The sequence below is a fragment of the Triturus cristatus genome, chromosome 6 (genome assembly GCF_964204655.1).
Source record: "Triturus cristatus chromosome 6, aTriCri1.1, whole genome shotgun sequence".
Taxonomy (NCBI): domain Eukaryota; kingdom Metazoa; phylum Chordata; class Amphibia; order Caudata; family Salamandridae; genus Triturus; species Triturus cristatus.
Window position 1 is genome coordinate 1,315,666,321 of NC_140589.1, and position 12,838 is coordinate 1,315,679,158.

At 42.4% G+C, this 12,838-nt stretch overlaps 1 protein-coding gene across 1 annotated transcript in view; it reads right to left on the minus strand.

Annotated features, from left to right (window-relative positions):
* Window positions 1-1,218: 1,218 nt before the first annotated feature.
* Window positions 1,219-12,838, minus strand: part of LOC146821360 (uncharacterized) — a 450,624-nt gene continuing 439,004 nt past the window's right edge. Inside the window, exon 15 of the mRNA XM_085609832.1 lies at window positions 1,219-2,411. Within this exon, the coding sequence (XP_085465958.1) occupies window positions 1,819-2,411 (593 nt within the window). The 3' untranslated portion in view covers window positions 1,219-1,818. The remainder of the gene's footprint in view (window positions 2,412-12,838) is intronic.

The following is a 12,838-nucleotide window of genomic DNA, read 5'->3' on the forward strand; positions in this document are numbered from 1 at the left end:
GTTTCTTCTAGTTTTGTGCTCTTGAATTAAAGTGCAGGGTTTAGAAACATGTTTTAGGTCTGATCTAATTATTTTTTACAATGTAGAGAAGGTAATCATATTTGAGAGGGTCTAATGAAATGCGAGTGAGAGTGCAATACACAGACTTCCTATGCCTAAAACAGTCTATCACAAGTCCCTTGGACACACTACCAGTATAAAGACACTACATGGCCTACATTACTTGTCCTTTAAATTAAATAAGTGCTTTATAACAATTACTGTGAAAAAACATGTTTTGTAAACACTGGAAAAACATGGTGGCATATTTACAAGGGCATTGCACCTCCGGAGCATCGCGTTTTCAGATGCTCCGGTGGCGCAATTCCCTGCGTCATGTTTACAAAGCAGTGCTAAGCCACTTTGCTTGGCCTAATGCCGCCTTGTAAATATCGTACCCTTTGACTCAGTAATCTACGTCAAAGGGGTGTGCAATGGGTGTTGCTGTGGCCGTTCCAAAGCAACACCCATTGCTTTTTGGCGCTGCCCCAGATTTACAAGGATGTGTAAATCTGAGGCAGCGCCAAAAAGTAATGCCATTGAAAAGCAGGCGTTAGAGTGGTGCAACAAGGGGAAATAATGTTATTTCTCCACATTTTCTGCTCTTTATATGTGTGCTGCATTCTGCAGCACACTTAGAAGGAGCAAATTGCCATTACACATTGCACATAAACAATCAACCCTGCAACGCAGGCACCCTTGCACCATGGCACAAGGGTCTCTGAGTTGGCCCTAGGCAGATTTTTTAGCGTTGGCGCAAGGGAAAACACAGGGGTGCGCCGTATTCTTGTAAATACTGCTGTTTTTAAATTACTCAGCGTGGCACAGCTAAATTGAGGGCAGCGCCGGGACATTTCTTTGTACATATACCCAATCACTATTTTTCCTATTTTTTGGGGTTAGGCAACAAAATTAACACAAATAAGCACCGATTTGATTTCAAACGGTTTGGAAAACACCACTATAATCTACAAAAAATTAACACTGAAAGATAGTAATGCACATCAAACAATGGTATGGACTCTGTACTGTAAAATTGAAAATGATGATGAACTGGACGTGGGAGGACTCTTTTTATTTGGATTTGTGTATGTGTGTTGCACGTGCATCTGTTTGAGAGCTGTGACAAAAATGTATTTAAGGTAGCCCAACATAGTACAAAATAACACAAAATCAGAATATTTTAAATTACTTTCTCTAATTGTCTTTTTACTAAAAATCACATTGATTCATTGTATAATTAGAAGTAGTTTTTTAGCACTCACTGTACAGAAATATTTTATTTTCTCTGCTTAAGGAATTCTATTTATTACCACTTGCGATAATCTGAAATTGCAATCATTGTCATTAAATGTTTATTTAGTAATAAAAAGGATGAGATGAAATACAAATCTAGGGAAGCAACACAACTATTAGCAATCATTGTTTTTTTAACACCTTTCTTCCATTTATTTAGCTCTTTAAATGTTAGGTTAAGAAGATGTCTAAATCTTGGGTGGGAATATTTTTCTTCTTTATGTAAATACAATGGGGACTAGTTCAGTGGCAATATTGAATCAATGTATTTATAATTCTAAGTTCTGATTCATGTTTTCTCATATTACTCTGTTGTACCTTTTATCCAAACAACTTGTTTAAAAAAACACAAATGCATTGATATGTTACTTGGCCTGTATTCTAATGTCCTTCAAGATAATTTTGCACACGCGTCTTACTTATGTTTAGTACAACGGGGTTGTCTATCTCCTTAAATTTACAATCATTCTTTCAGGATAACAGCTATAAAATGGGTTTCTTTTTAGAAAGGATTCCATGCATCCTCTGGTGTGACCCAAGATGCCACTTTTGACTGAATCGTTTCCCGCAATAAGTACAATGGTAAGGCCTTTCTCCAGAATGTGATCTCCGGTGTCTAATCAGATCTCCACTCTGAATGAAACCTTTCCCACATACAGCACATTGAAAAGGTCTCTCTCCTGTATGCGTTCTTTGATGCCTAGAAACACTCGTCTTTGCACTGAAGCTTTTCCTGCATATAGCACACGAATATCGTGTCTTCTTTTGCGTTATCTCGTCTTGGTATATAAGGGGATTTATATTCCCAATATTGCTCTCGTGTTCAACATAGTTGTCTGGTACTTCTATGTGGTCACTTTCATGAGGTAAAACTGAATGTGCTGGATTATTGGAACTACATCCAATTCCTTGTAGTTTCTCATCACTTCCTGGCAACAGCTGACTTCTACAACTTGTTTCCTTCTCAGGGTCCATCACCCTTATTTTGAGTTTTCCTAAATGAGCTCTGTATTTTCTTCTTTTAGTGCTTTTTTCAATGCCTTCGTCTTTCCATTCGTTGATCATGCTAACATTATCTGTTGAAGTAAAGAGAAAAAAATAAGGTTTCTACATAAACTGTATTTGCTCATTTTATTATGAGACATCAAGTTCTACATAACATCTAGCAGCTTTTTGTTGAAGATAGTTTTTAACTGCAAATTGGCTATAGTAGAGCAAAATGAAAGGCCACACATTTTAGGCACGGTGTTGCTATGCAGAGGATATTGGCAATTCCTTGTTTCTTGCTTCTGTAACGGTGAAAGTTTCTTCTGAGGCACTGCCAACACCCTCTTAAAGGAGGACGAATTCAGACACTGATGCACCAGTAAGCCGTTAATGGTTTTTTGATGGCAAAGTTTGAAAAAAGGTCTCTCTTCGACAGTCATTCTTTTGAAGCTGGATATTTGTCACATGCCCAAGAGCTTGTCAATGAAGCACATGTATGTTAAAACACAAGCAGGCAAATATATGGTGTTATAACTACAAGTATGTAACACAATGTTACTTCGCTGTGAAACTCTGGTACTCCAGGTCCTACTTCTCAGTGCTCCAGAGACTAGAGGAGCATTCTGACTAGGCAACATGGAAGCCTAGGAGTAGCCATAGCCCACTTCATACCACCTCAACAGGGCTTTTGTATTACCACAAACAATTTAACACATATGAAAAAAGCTTGGTTATACACCAAAGTGATAGCACGGAACTTGGACATCTTAGTTGCTTGATTTCTCACAACTTCGACTGCCCCACTACAGGTTGCAGGCACTTTGAAATTATATATGACACATTTTAACACGTAAAATCTTGATTTTGCACTTTGACCATTCATATAAAGTTGCTGAAAGGAAGAGTTGCGATTGACAGCTTAAATTGTCCCTAGAAGCCTTGGATGAACTTAAACGACAATGAGATCATATTCTGGTGAATCTTGGTGAAGGTTTACCTTGTATTACAGCTGGGGTCCCAGTCTAAAATTAGATTACTTACACTGAGCTAATAGTTGAAGACTAGTAGGCTTGTGGAAAAGTAATTTTCTGTGAAAAAAATGTAAGGTGACCCGAGAATTCCACATTTTTTAAAGGAGAAAAACAGTAAATGCGAGCAATATTACTGCATCAGTGACACTGTAGTTCTGCATTCTTGCAAAATTTGCAGGAACTCCCTCGTAAGAATGCAAAATAAAAATGTACAAATTTTATTTCCACTGAATCAAGCCTGACCATCCTCGCACTCACACCAAATAAAACATCACTAGCAACCACCAGAACCTTTTTAGGGCAATGAGGAGGCAAAACCAGCTAACCTTTCACTCACCCTACGCTTGTTGGCAGACTCTTCTGGTCATCCTCTTTTTAGGCCAGAACATTATAATGCATAGATTTGGGAAGCCAGCAACTGTGAAGACTATTGATGAGCATTATTACAACCTGATTTTACATTACTGTGGTCAAAAGGGGGCAGTGGTTTAAAGACTTTATGGTCTTGAGTACTGTGCCTATATGAATCTATTACTTTCCCAGTTTTCCATGCTAATCACTACCCTATTAATCCCACCTACCATAAGAGAAAATGACCCACACTCTCCTGAAAAAGGGCAATGTGCTGCAATAAAACAGTTTTGATCATCACATTTTACATCTGCTTTTGATCTTACAGTAGCTTCATGCCTTGAGCAATGGATTCTATGGTATCCATCTCCTTTAATATGGCAACCCTTCCTTAATCGAGGAGGAGCTCAGCTACATGTTGACATAAAAAATTGGTTCAAAATTACATTTCTTTAACAAGAGTTGATATTTTCAGCCAGCGCTCTGTCTCGGTCTTCCCTGTGATCTCAAAGGCTTTGCCTTACAGACTGCTACTGGAGTGGCACCTCTAAGCAAGCCACTTAAGCCGCTAATGTTCCAAGCATGACATCATAACGCTCAGTTGCCATTGTTACAATCCAAAAGCTCTCCCAAGCGAGGGAGTGCTTAAAATGTTCCCTGGTCATAGTCTTGTTAGGCCACAGTCTGCTCTGAGGCGTGTCTTAGGGTCTGTGACCAGTAGTCGATCATTGTCCTGCTGGCCCGTATCTCTGAGCCCAGTCAATCAGAGGCCATCTACAAACACAGTTCATAGAATTACACAAAGTACTTGTATGACAACAGCAGGCACACCCTTCCCAGTATCAAGTACACCAGTCACTTCTCCATGGGGAGTTTTCTGTATACAAAGACTTTCATAACTTGGGGGCCATCAGATTACAGCAATAAATTAAAGTTTTCACAGTCAAACCTGATGGTGCTTTTTAACTCCACTGGGAGGCAAGAGGGAAGTGGACAGAGCAGGGCTAAGCACTCATCCATGTCTTGATCAGCATTACATTTCCAAGTCCTTCTGTTTTATATTGCTTTTGAGAATAAATGAATGTGCACATTTTGACTTGATCGTATTTTCTTTTAATCTTTAACAATTATTTTAAACAAAATACATTCACTTTTTTTATGCTACGTCATGAAGCACCATGGAACCATCCACACACTCCATTACATACTTCAAGCATGAATTTTGGACATTCTGCCATTGCGCATGAGGGTCAGAATCCTGTGCGAAATTTGCATCAGATTCTGCTGTCTTCCATGTGCTTTCGTTTTTCTAAGCACTTTCTGCTCTCCATGCTGAGTAATGTGCTTTAATTGCCATCTCCGTTTAAAAAGGGCTGCTCAGCAAACCCTGAAGTTCTATCAAACAGCATCCTCCTTCTCTCTCAAATTGATTTTTGCACTTACAGAAGTGAATAATGTGTGCCACTTAACACAGATATCAGTAATTTAAGCTCCAATATCCGAACCCAGCCGCATACCTCCTTCGTAGTACAGATCCATTTCAAGCTTGGGCTTGATAAATGGACTCTCAAAGTAATGCAACAATGCACAATTATACCTATATAAAATCAAACATAAATGCTTTATTTTAAATTATTCCTTTTTGTGTCCGATGTCAACAGGAAAGAAACCTGGATGTATGAGGGTGGAGCAGAAATGTATGTGTATGAGAAATATTGAGACTAAGAATTGAAAGAAAGTACAAGGGAAACCTTTCTTCCAATAGTGCTTCGAAGCCCATCACAGAAGGTGAACCCTAAAAAACGTGAGGGCTGGGATAAGGAAGACTAGTGAGGAGGTTATAAAAGCCCTGATTGTACTCAGTGTGTGAAAAGGAGAATTACGAGTGTTTTCAGGCTATAGTGGAATTAGGATGCACATATAACTTGACCATTAGTATTTTCACATTTTAGAAGCTTTGGGAAACTTTGTTTTTTAACTTAATGGTTTGTGCTTTCTAGAATTAACACAAATGTGAAATGTTTTTAAATTGAATGTTTTACTACATTTTTGGAATAAGAGATTATTAAACATTATTTTATAGCACTGATCCCAATAGAGGTTCAGACTTAGGTTCTACATTATGAAGCAGCATGGCGGCCACTAGGTGAGGCAGATGGATTTGTAATGCAGGGATCAAAAACTCTGAGGGAACTCTTGAAGGGTGAGGGTTGTCTAAATGAACCATAAGCTCTCCGGTAGAACAGCTTCACAAAGGAGGATTACACGTTTGAGCATCCTCCAATTTCCTCTAAGGGGTAATGCATGCAGTGAAAACCATTAAGCCATTTAACCATTCCACCAAGAAACATTTAGTAAAAGTACTTGCCACTCTTCAAACTGTTGTCAAGTATGACCGCTCTGGGGCCACGTGCAGTATACAGTGCCTCTCACCTATCCCTTAAGGATGGCCCAGGAAGGAATAGGTTGTACCAATCATTCTGACTGGCTAGTCAGTGCTGTGATGATCTTGGTGTATTATGTGAAATGGCTGTGGGACCTTTATCGTGGAAGACACTTGCAAAACCTTTAATGGGTCGAGTCAGGCTTGTTTGTAAACCTTAAGGTCAACCCTGGGCAGCTGTGGCTTCAAGCAGGAAAGCTTAAATAAAGGAACTTAGTGTAAAACATTTACCAGCACCAAACAATAGAATAAAAAAGTCACACAACAAGAAAGGAACACACCACCAATAGTGACGAGCAAGCGAAAGCTGGCATGCTCGCCCTTGCAAGCCAACGCCGACAGACAGTGTTGACCGAGATTGCTGCCGCTCTTATCACTGCTTCAAGGGAAACTATGCTGCTGTTGGATGGCCGTGGCTGGGGCATGGACTCAAGATAGCCTAAGGTTGTGAGAATATGCTTTGTGTGCCGGAGGGTCTCCGAAGGGAGCAAATAAAATATGCACTCGCATAGTATTGCTTAGTGTTCAGGCAGACCTGCCCTCTAATTTTGTTGTTTTTCTTGCCAGTTTTTCTCTTCCAGATTTTATTGGATTCTTACTGGTATTTTGCTGGACAAGATTGGTAATCATAGTTGGACTTGCATGGGCGCCCACTGTCTCTGTGCCCATTCCCGGTGGGGAGCTGCTGGGTTCGGTGTGCAGCAGGACATGGGTTCTACCCGGCGAACCAAGGCAATTAGGAGGCCAAAGGATAAATAGAATACTAAGGTCAGCAGGAAATACTTGTTCAGACCTCTTGTAGCTTTGATTTTAGCAGACTTTTAATATATGCACAGAAAAAGACTGGAATGTGGCTGTGGCGTATTGTAGAATATTGGGGAGGAGCGTGACAGTGACGGAGGTTCGGAAAAAGTAAGCTCCCTTTTTATTTATTTAACAATATTTTTTGGTACTTTATACAATATGCAGATGATTACACACAATGCGAGCGGTTACACGCACCTTCGTGTGTCGACACAGTCGTCGTTAGGTTGGAAACTTATCAAGGTTTCTTCTTCCCACTTCTGTTATATTGGCAACGGCGATTTTGAATTTATAATTGGATGTGACGTATGGTCCATGCAAATGTATTTAACTTGCTGAGTTTTTCACTGGGGTCGGTAATTCAACGACCTGTCTGCTACTATTTGAAACTGATACAACAGTTGATAGTGTGCTGAACTACATTTGTCTTGACTGCCGTGTTATCGATACACGATACTTTGGCCACCAAGTGCGCTAATGGACGTTAGCCTTGGGACTACATACAAGACTACATTGTTTCGAACATTCCGAATGTGCCTTGAAAAAGTCTAAGTATAGACGAAACACGTGTCACCAAAGTCGTGTGTTGGGAATTTTTTGAAATCAATAAAAAGTGAAAGAAATACTGCTTGAAGACATCTTTGGATTCTCTACATGTTCCACACATTTATTGTCTCATTTAACTGTTTGCATCAACACATATCTAGGAATGCATGCGATTTCAGATTGTGTTAATTATTTGTCCAATACTTTATCTGGACTATTATAGATATCATAGGGTGTGCTGTAACTGCTTTTAGTGTATTTACATGCATATTAGTTTCTAATGTGTCAATAGCACCTCCAGGTAGTAGGTGCATCAAGCTATTCTAGCACCCCGTCCTAATTATAACTTAATTATTCACACTTAACCATTGTTAATTACCAATACGTTGTCCATATTGATGTGCGGTTCTCCCTAATAGGGACCACTACTACCTATCAGTCATTTTTTTACACAGAAGAGCTTGGTAGGCCCTTGGAAGTGGTGTGTTTACAGCCCTATTTGAGAAAACAACATGATGAGTAATCCAGGCATTCAAGAATAGGAAAGTGCTCTATGTGCCCAGTCCTGGTTACCAAAAGAAATTGTGAATTTTACTTTGCAAAGACAAAATACCAGTAATTGAGAAGGGGTAAGATATAAGCTATTGCGTCAAGGGTACGGAGCCTTAGAGCTGTTCCAATTGGATAGTATGGCGACAATAAAGAAAAAATCAACAAGACAGCGTAGGGTAACAACAAATGGAGGCTCTGCGCAAAACAGGGAAAGAGGAGAACAGGGAGTAACTGTACCTTCCCAATCAGGGGGGCTGTAGGACTCAAAGTTGGCGGCCACATTGTTGGAGGAGCCAGTGTATGGCGTGAATGGGAAGAGCTTATCAATTTCCGAGAGGGGAAATGAGGGGATGCGTCTCCCTCAGTACACACCCTTGTCACATCAGTTAAAGAGTTTGTGTTGGAAGTATTTTAAGGCGGGCCGGTCCAGTGATTTCCTGAGTTCTGGAGTGCCAAGTGAGACTAAAGAATGTTCACAAATCACCTCATTATCTGTACATGAGAATCCAGAGTGTTCCAACTGTGCATTCACAGAGGCGTTGCTCCCTGAACCCAGACTGTCCTCTTCGTTGAATCTGACATATGGTACATTATGTGAGCGTTATAATTTGTGCATGGGAAATTATATAAATATTAGTGGACTGAAGAACAGTGCGGATCCATTGGTCAGTAACTCTACTGAAGAAATGAGTCGTATTGAAATGGGGGATGGTGGGGGTGAATAGGCGAGGGGTCTTAATGGGCTACATACAGAGGATAATGGAGATTCGCTTCATTCCTTGCACGATACATCGGCTAGTGCATCCTCCTCAATGCTAGATGGCATTTTACTTATGCAGAAAAAACTTCACGGAATATTGGAAGCAGTGTTACTGAATAATGATGCAAGAAAAATTCAAACTAGTTAGCTACAGTTTATAGCAACAGAGTTGAAATAAATAAATAGATGTATGCCCTCTTTGGTGATGCCGGCTGTAATCTCATTGAAGGCAGTCGCCTCACATGTAAAAGAGAAGGCCTCAGTCTTTGAGTCAATTGCATCTATGCTGATTAAAACAAGAGGGGAGACTAGGTTCTATAAGAAAGGCTGGTGTAATGGTGTAGGCAGAGGATGGAAAGGAAAATGAATGCACGGCCAAACAAGAGAAAAAAAACACCAATCAAAGGATAAAGTTGATGGATAAAAGCAACAATAGTGGTCACCCTAAAGGAACAAATAATCGAGGGAATGGAAGATTGATACTAAAAATAGCAAAAGTAGGAAAACGGGATATAATGAAGTGCTGAGATGGGAACAGAAAACGTAACTAGGCAAAAGACAGGTGAAACAAAAAATAAAAGGCTAAGGAACAGAAATAAGAGCAATAAAGGTACTGAGAACACTAAGGGGTTTGTGAAAGGGGGAAGCAAAAGAGATAAATAGAGGATCAATTGAAGGAAGTGAGGCAGGAGAAACAAAGGTCTACACCAGGGCCACAAATTTCCAATCTCAACGTGTGTATATTTATGGAGATAATAACAAAAGGGAAGAAGAGGGCAAAATCAAAGCCACTAAATAGAATTAGTCTATTAAGCATGTTTTAGAGTTGTAAATCCCTTATGGCCTTTACTTCAGAAGATATTAGCAGAGTAGGTTTTTGCTGCAAACGGAGGGGAATGAAATTACAAAGACAGTATTTAGATCACGGTTGGTAAAAGAGTTGATAATAAAGGAAGACAAATAGTTGAAGAGTGAAGTGATGAGATTAATCTCAAAGGCAGAGGTGGAGAAACCTCAAGTGGCGTCATTTCTCCACTGCTGCGCTGCATTATCGAAAGACCAAGTGAGGGATATATGGCAGGTGAGATCTAAAGGAGAGAATGCTTATGAAAAAACAGAAGGTAAATTGCTGATACGAATCAGCAATGATTGTAGGAAACACAGGGATAAGGTGAATTACCAAGAAAAGGATACAGATAATTGGATGGACATAAATGAGGAGGATGGTGTAGGTGATGTAGACTAGGAGAAGGTTATCTCCCCACAAGGCCTAACAGTAGTAAGTTTTAATACACATGGACTGATGAGGCTAAAATCATCAGATATATGGAACAAACTCAACAAAAGAATGATGTGATTTGTCACCAAGAAACTTGGCTGAATGGGCAGATAATTAAATTAGATGGGTTTCTACAATCACGTGTTGACGCAAAAAAGAATAACACAAGGGCACCCGTCAGGGTGCTTGTTATTATTAGTCTCAGCAAGAGTCACCAAAGATGTCAAACGCTTACCCTCTAAGTGTGAATGGCTGCATATATGTAAGGTCGACTTTTTCACAATTCTGTAAATTTGGAATACAAGATTGTGATTAATGTTTATGTTCAGCTGGATGGTCCTGGGAATAATGAATCTCAACTAAAGTTATTCCAAGAAGATGTATATGCATGTAAGGATACCTATTTGAAGGGGCTGCTGCTTATCAATCAATCAATCAATCAATCAATCAATCAGGGAATTGTAAGCGCGTTACTAACCAGTGAGGGCCTCAAGGCACTGGGGGTGGGAGGGTCCGCAGATCTGTTTAGCCGAAGAGTCAGATCTTGAGGGTCTTTCTGAAGGTGTTCAGGGAGGGGGCGTGTCGGATGTCTGCCGGTAGCTCGTTCCAGGTCTTGGCTGCAATGTGAGAGAAGGATCAGCCAGTGCGAGTTTGGAAGATCGGAGGTTTCTTTTGGGTACGTGGAAGTTGATTCTGTCGTTGAGGTATTTGGGTTCGTTGTTGTGCAGGCATTTGTAGGTGTGAGTGAGGATTTTGAAAGTGACTCTTATGTCCACGGGGAGCCAGTGGAGACTTCGTAGGTGTTGGCTGATGTGTTCGTGTTGGGGGATGCCGAGGACGAGTCTGGTGGCGGTGTTCTGTATTGTCTGGAGTTTGCGGAGTAGGGACTTGTTGATGCCGGTATAGAGTGCGTTTCCATAGTCAAGTCTGCTGGTGATGAGTGTGTGGGTGACTGTCTTCCTTGACTCAGAGGGGATCCACTTGAAGGTCTTGCGGAGGATGCGGAGGGTGTGGAAGCAGCTGGAGGTGACGGCGTTGACCTGTCAGTTCATGGTGAGTGATGAGTGATGAGTCGAGTACGATGCCGAGGTTCTTGGCGTGGTCTAAGGGGGTAGGTGGGCTTCTGAGGGCAGTCGGCCACCAGGTGCTGTCCCATGCAGAAGGAGTGGTACAGAGGACGAGGACTTCTGTCTTCTCGGCGTTGAGCTTCAGGCAGCTGTTGGTCATCCAGACTGCAATGTCTTGCATTCCTTTCTAGAAGCTGAGTTAGGCAGTGGTGGGGTCTTTGGTGAGGGAGAGGATGAGCTGGGTGTCGTCGGCATAGAATACAATGTTGAGGCCGCGTTGTCGGATGATGGCTGCGAGGGGGGCCATGTAGATGTTGAAGAGGGTGGGGCTCAGAGATCAATCCTGTGGGACTCTGCAGGTGGTTTTCGTGGGGTTGTACAGGAAGGGTGGGAGTGTGATCCTTTGGCTTCTTCCGGTGAGGAATGATTGGATCCAGTTCGGGGCTGTTCCTTGTATGCCTGCGTCGTGTAGTCTGGCGACTAGTGTGCGGTGGGAGACGGTGTTGAAGGCCGCTGATTGGTCGAGTAGGATGAGGGCTGTGGAGTGGCCATGGTCCAGGAGGGTGCGGATGTCATCTGTGGTGGCGAGTAGGGCAGTCTCTGTGTTGTGGTTGCTTTGGAATACGGATTGGGATGGGTCAAGGACGGCGTTCTCTTCAATGAATCGTGTCAGTTTTCTGTTGACTGTTTTCCCTGCAACTTTGTCTGCGAAGGGGAGGAGCGAGATGGGCCGATAGATCTTGAGGTCGGTGGGGTCAGCTGTGGGCTTCTTGAGCAGGGGTCTGACTTCTGCACGCTTCCAGTCATCTGGAAAGGTGCCTGTTTTTAAGGTGGTGTTGATGGTGCGTTGTAGTTCGGGTGCCATGGCGGCCGCGGCCATAGCTCTGTGGTAGATGTGAGGGGGCAGGGGTCTGTGGGGGCCCCGAGTGGATGCTTTTCATGGTCGAGGCGGTGTCTTCGGCCGTGATCAGTGTCCAGTTGGACAGGTTTTTGATCTTGAGGTGGAAATAGGTTCCGAGCTTATAGCAGAGGTCTTGGGATGGGGTGATGTCTGTGGCTTTGCTGCGTAGGTTGGTGAATTCTTGAATGACACTGAAAAGTTCCTTGGAGTTGTCCAGGATTTTGTTGTGGATGAAGTTCCTCTTGGCGGCTCTGATCTGGTTGTGGCGTCCTTGTAGGTGGTGTGGTTTTCGGTTGTCTTGGTGTTTCTCCAGTTCTTCTCCAGGTGTCTGGAGGTGCGTCTGGCTTCTTGGAGAGCGGTGGTGAACCAGGCGGCTTTCCTGGGGCGTTGTCTGTTGGGGTTGCATAGCGGGTGAGCTCGTCGGCGCAGTTGGAGATCCAGGTGTGGAGTTCTTTGGCTGCGTCGTTTGCGTTGGGTGTCCAGGTGTAGTTATCCCAGGTGAGGGTGGAGTTAAGTTGCTCGTCGGTAACCTTGCTCCAGTTCCTTCCTGGTGGGCGAGGGGCTGATTTGGGTGCCTTGAGTTTGTTGATGGCGAAGTGTACGCAGTGTTGGTCGGTCCATGGTGGCTGCGTTGGGTGGCTGAATTGGACGCTGTTTCCTGCCGCAAAGATGGGGTCGAGGGTGTGTCCTGCTCTGTGGGTCGTGTGTTGACAAGTTGTTTAAGTCTGATGCTGGCAAGGTTGTCACAAAGGATAGTGGAGTTGGGGTCGCTGGGGTTGTTG